The 4,589-nt window shown below is 33.9% G+C and overlaps 1 protein-coding gene across 1 annotated transcript; it reads right to left on the bottom strand.

Annotated features, from left to right (window-relative positions):
- Window positions 1–811: 811 nt before the first annotated feature.
- On the bottom strand, window positions 812–1,575 carry LOC131032221 (ethylene-responsive transcription factor ERF018-like). The gene has a single exon (XM_057963173.1). It carries the CDS (start codon window positions 1,439–1,441, stop codon window positions 896–898), a length of 546 nt encoding a protein of 181 aa, XP_057819156.1. The 5' UTR covers window positions 1,442–1,575; the 3' UTR covers window positions 812–895.
- Window positions 1,576–4,589: the final 3,014 nt, after the last annotated feature.

Below are 4,589 nucleotides of genomic sequence, written 5' to 3' on the forward strand. Positions count from 1 at the left end.
ACAATAATTGCATAAACTTACGAGAAATAAACATAAATAGCAGACATACCACAACATAGTGTTTTATGTGGGGAAAATCCTTTCAAGAGAAAAACTCCACACTCCAAAATCCACCCAATATATTGTTCAAAAATCAATAATAGATTACAATATAATTGTAGAGCAAGCTTTTTACAAGAGTATCACCAACTAGAAATTTAGAGGTAACTCAATAGCTATAAGACTCTTACACACAACCTCCATCTAAAAAATTTAAGGTCTAAAACCTAAACTTTATTATTGTTTAATTAGTAGTCCCAAGTTAATAGAGCGATCATGTTTTTTTTTCCCCTATTAATCAAGTGTTAGTGAGAGAAGTTTTGTTTTTTATTTATTTTTCTTTATAAAAGAACATTAAGGGAAGGGGTTCAGTTATTGCTCATGTACCAATTACCATTCATTGGGTTTTTCTAATTAAAAATCCACTAAAAAATAATCTAATGGGCCAATAGTCATCCATTGGAATACCCAATGGCTAGAAAAAAAGTTAGTAATTGGACCAATTATGCAACTTTATTAGTACCAATAGAGCATAATTATTGAGGCATTTGAGTACATATATCGGAGGTCAATTCAAAATGACCCATTTTTTATCCTTGCATGCATAACGAATCTCATACAGTTTGTTGAGACAACATAAAAACCAAAACAATACCTATAATTGCAAGTCCTATATAAAGACAACCCAAAAAATCATTAAAATTTAATGTATCATTTAAAAACTTGAAGTACACAAATTTAGTTATAACAACTACATGTACCCTTACCGTAATTGCGAAGCCAATTTTATAATGTATATAGAAAAGAATGAAGAATTACAGTGTTGAGGAGCGGTATAAAGAGTCCCTGCTCCTGGTCACATTTCGTCACTTGACGTGAATTTAAAATTTGTGTTCCACCCCTGTTTTTCCTCTACCGGAAGAAAATCAATATTCTCAAATGTGGGAAAATCTTCAAACATAAGAGACGGATTTCTATCAATATCCTGAAGAAGGGAGTCAAACAACTTCATCCACTCCTGCTCCTCCAAAGTCGTGAGACTGCCCGTAAAACACACCGATTCAGGAGTAGAAAATGCAGAGCACTCATCCGGCGCCTGCCGGATTTCTTCCCTGGCGAACTTGGCCGCAACGGCTTGAATTTGTACCGGAGATAATGACGAAGCAGATGGAATTTCCGGCAGAGAGTCGGGAAAATTAAACTTGGCTTTGCATCCTCTGAGGCAATACACAGCACAGTCATAAGCCCGAGCTGCCTGTTGAGGAGAATCATACGAGCCCAGCCAAATTCTGGCTCTGGAATTGGGCACTCTCACTTCCGAAACCCATTTCCCCCATTTTCTCATTCTCACTCCCTTCAACTCTTGTGTTTTCTTCTGTAAGCTGTTTGGGGGCTTAACCATGTTTGATGGTAAACAACGCTAAAGGTTGTGAAGGTGCAAAATTGATATCTGGGCCATGTGGGTACTGGTTTATATATCCAGAATTCTAATTACTTGTGGAAATCCCGTGTGGAAGTTGTCTAACAGATAAGATTATAATATTTGTCGTTAAACAAATGAGCCTGTTCGGTCAGGTTACGTTGAAGGACATATAAAAAGTGTGAGAATAGTATTTGGGTCGTGGCGAAAAGAGAAGAAAGGCGTGCATCACGGATGACGTTGGCAACCTTTGACCGTTCACATCAAAATACAATGAATAATAAATAGATTAACTCGAAAGTAAACCTTCAAAACTTTGAAGGAGTCTATAAAATTAACTAAGCCATTACATGTAAGAGAGATTAAATTGAAATTATACAGGAAAGAATTAAAAAAAATTCAGTGCTTCGGAGAGCTGTAAAGGTTGACTGCTCAACAAGACAGATCTGCTGAGAAAATATGTGTCACTCGAACTCTCTTAAGTCTTCTGTCTGGTGGGGGGTTGGAATCTTCGTCGACCATTCGAAAATAAATTCACTCAACCGCATTGTCTGTTGTTGGAATACCCCCCAAATTGAGAGACTGACTGTTTTCTATACAACCAAGAAGCAAATCTAGCAGTGTTATATCTTATTCATACAAAATCTAGCAGTGTCTTAAGTCTTATTCATACAAAATCTAGCAGTGTCTTAAGTCTTATTCCTACAAAATCTGTTGGCTGGTCAGTTCCAGAGTGGGATATATGGAGCAAGTCTTACTCCTCTCTACTTTCTAGAATGAGAGTGCCACCTAATTACAAGCTTTTCGACGAATTGACATATTTGGTCCACCAGTGGGCTATTCAAAGGTGAAATCGTCCATTGTGTCTCAAAAAGGCCGACCATGGAAGAAATCAGAATGACGTGTAGATACAACACGTGCCTTTGACAGGTTTTAAAATTTACACGTTGGCTGTTGAGTGGTCGTAACATAAGCGATGACGCACTCCTAAACTAAAGAATGAGGGCCATGCATGACCAACTTTAGAAATACTTAGACATATGTCATCTTAATTAAAAGGGTATTTTTGAAGGTTTAGAGTCGTCAACACGTCATTTTAATTAATTTTTTTTTTTTTTTAAGGTTTAGAGTTGTCAACCTTATTTTCTATTTAGTTATATGCTTTATTTTAGGGAATGTTTTAATATGAGAGGACCGCTTGTGGAAGAAAACATCCCCTAAAATGAAATGGATATGGTTAATCTCGACATAAAATTATAGGAAAATCAAAATTTCACACGAATTTTATTATTCTGATTTTCATAATCTTCGTTTCTAAAGTATTGTTTAAATTCAAAAAATTGGACTAAAAACTATCGTGTTATGCAATTATGTGTTTTTGCACATGAGTGCTTTTATGTGGAGAATTGTGTTTTTGCACATGTGTGCTTTTATGTGGAGAATAGTTGGAGCTTGTCTAAATAGTGTGGTTAATTGATTTAGTATGAATATTTAATTATTGAGTAAATTTTAAATGATTATTGTTAAGTTATTGCTAGATAGAGTAGTTGATGTTTTTAGTTTAGACTAGAAAACAAAGAAGCATACATTCATTAAATCTATATGTTTGATAAATATTCGTAAACATGACAACTTGTTCAACAAACAAAAAATTATTGATTTGTGGTTTTTGTTTTTAGTTTAAAACTGGTTTTCTAAAGAAACTATTTTCTAGCTAGTTACATACAAAGGTCATACACAATACTTTTAGTTCAAATCTTTTGGACATACAAACATCGAAAAATATGACAATCCTAGGGAAGAAATTTTGATATAACATTTATACCTATACATATGTATTTAGTAAAAGTTCTCAAATATGTTAACCTTCATTCAACCTTAAAATATGTTAAACAAAACATATATGAATGTGGCTTTTTTTAAACAAAATTAAGAAGCTAAAGAAATTATGTACAAAGCCACTACATCCTATGTAACATCTGCCTCCTCCAATGAAAATTCTCCTAAGTCTAGAAGATCATTAATCTTGCTCAGCCATAAATCCTTAACAATGGGGAACACCACTATATCTAGCATTTAAATTTATTCAAAATTCCAATACTAGACAAAGTTACACACAAATTAAACTGTCACGACTCGATTTAGATAAACAAGTTTTAGATTAGATACTAACATTATTGACGCTTGATGATATTACTTGACATTTTATGTGTCTACCAACGTTATGTTTGATATTATTATGCTTAATGACATTTTGTTAATGTGATGATTAATTAATATGCTAGATGATGTTATTGATGACATTTGATGATAATTAACATGATCTTTTATATATAATCTGATGACTTTGTTGAGCGTGATATGGATGTAGGGACGATTGTCGAAGATGGACAAATAACCGAGGAGGGGTCTCCTAGCTCGTCGACAGTAACCTAGGGAATGTGACCTATGCATTCATGCACACATATAACAATTAAATAAATTAATTAAATAATAAAATTGATTTGGGAAGTCGATAATAAATAAGGTTATGATATAATTGAAACATAAAATATTAAAAATTTAATATTAAATAAAATACTATAAATAAATCAATTTAAAATATCAATTTAATAACTTATTTGAATTCCAACATGTTTTAAATTTAATTTTTGAGTTCCAAATTTTGATGGAAAGTTAACTCTCACTAACTTCTTGTCACCTTTCAATTTTCTCTTCTTGACTGGCTAATCAAAACAGTCTAAGTCTTGATCAATCTTCTTAATTGGCTAATCCCAATCCTCTTCTCCACTTCTAACTCTCCCACCACTCTTGTTTTGATTCAATCCAGATCCATGAATCAATGATAGAACCTCTACCTGTGCAAGTTATATAACTCAAAGGAATATCGACTGGGCTTATCTCTTTTTGCCTTCCCCATCGACTTGCTAACTCAATCACAGATCAGTTTCGATTTCCTTATATAATTTTTCACTGTCAGTTTGGGGCTCAGAACGATTGTGATTGGAGGTCAAACAACCAGCAAGGGCCATGCCATCTTCCTCCCCTATCTCCATTCTCCTCCATGCCAAGTTTGCAAGGATTTTTGGAGGGCGACTGGTGTTTTGGGAGGCCGATATACAACAATAAG

This window comes from Cryptomeria japonica, chromosome 2 (genome assembly GCF_030272615.1).
Source record: "Cryptomeria japonica chromosome 2, Sugi_1.0, whole genome shotgun sequence".
In the NCBI taxonomy this organism is placed as follows: Eukaryota; Viridiplantae; Streptophyta; class Pinopsida; order Cupressales; family Cupressaceae; genus Cryptomeria; species Cryptomeria japonica.

Bases quoted from the DNA above. Each gene is read 5' to 3' on its own strand.
- LOC131032221 (XM_057963173.1), bottom strand. From the start codon at position 1,441: ATGGTTAAGCCCCCAAACAGCTTACAGAAGAAAACACAAGAGTTGAAG.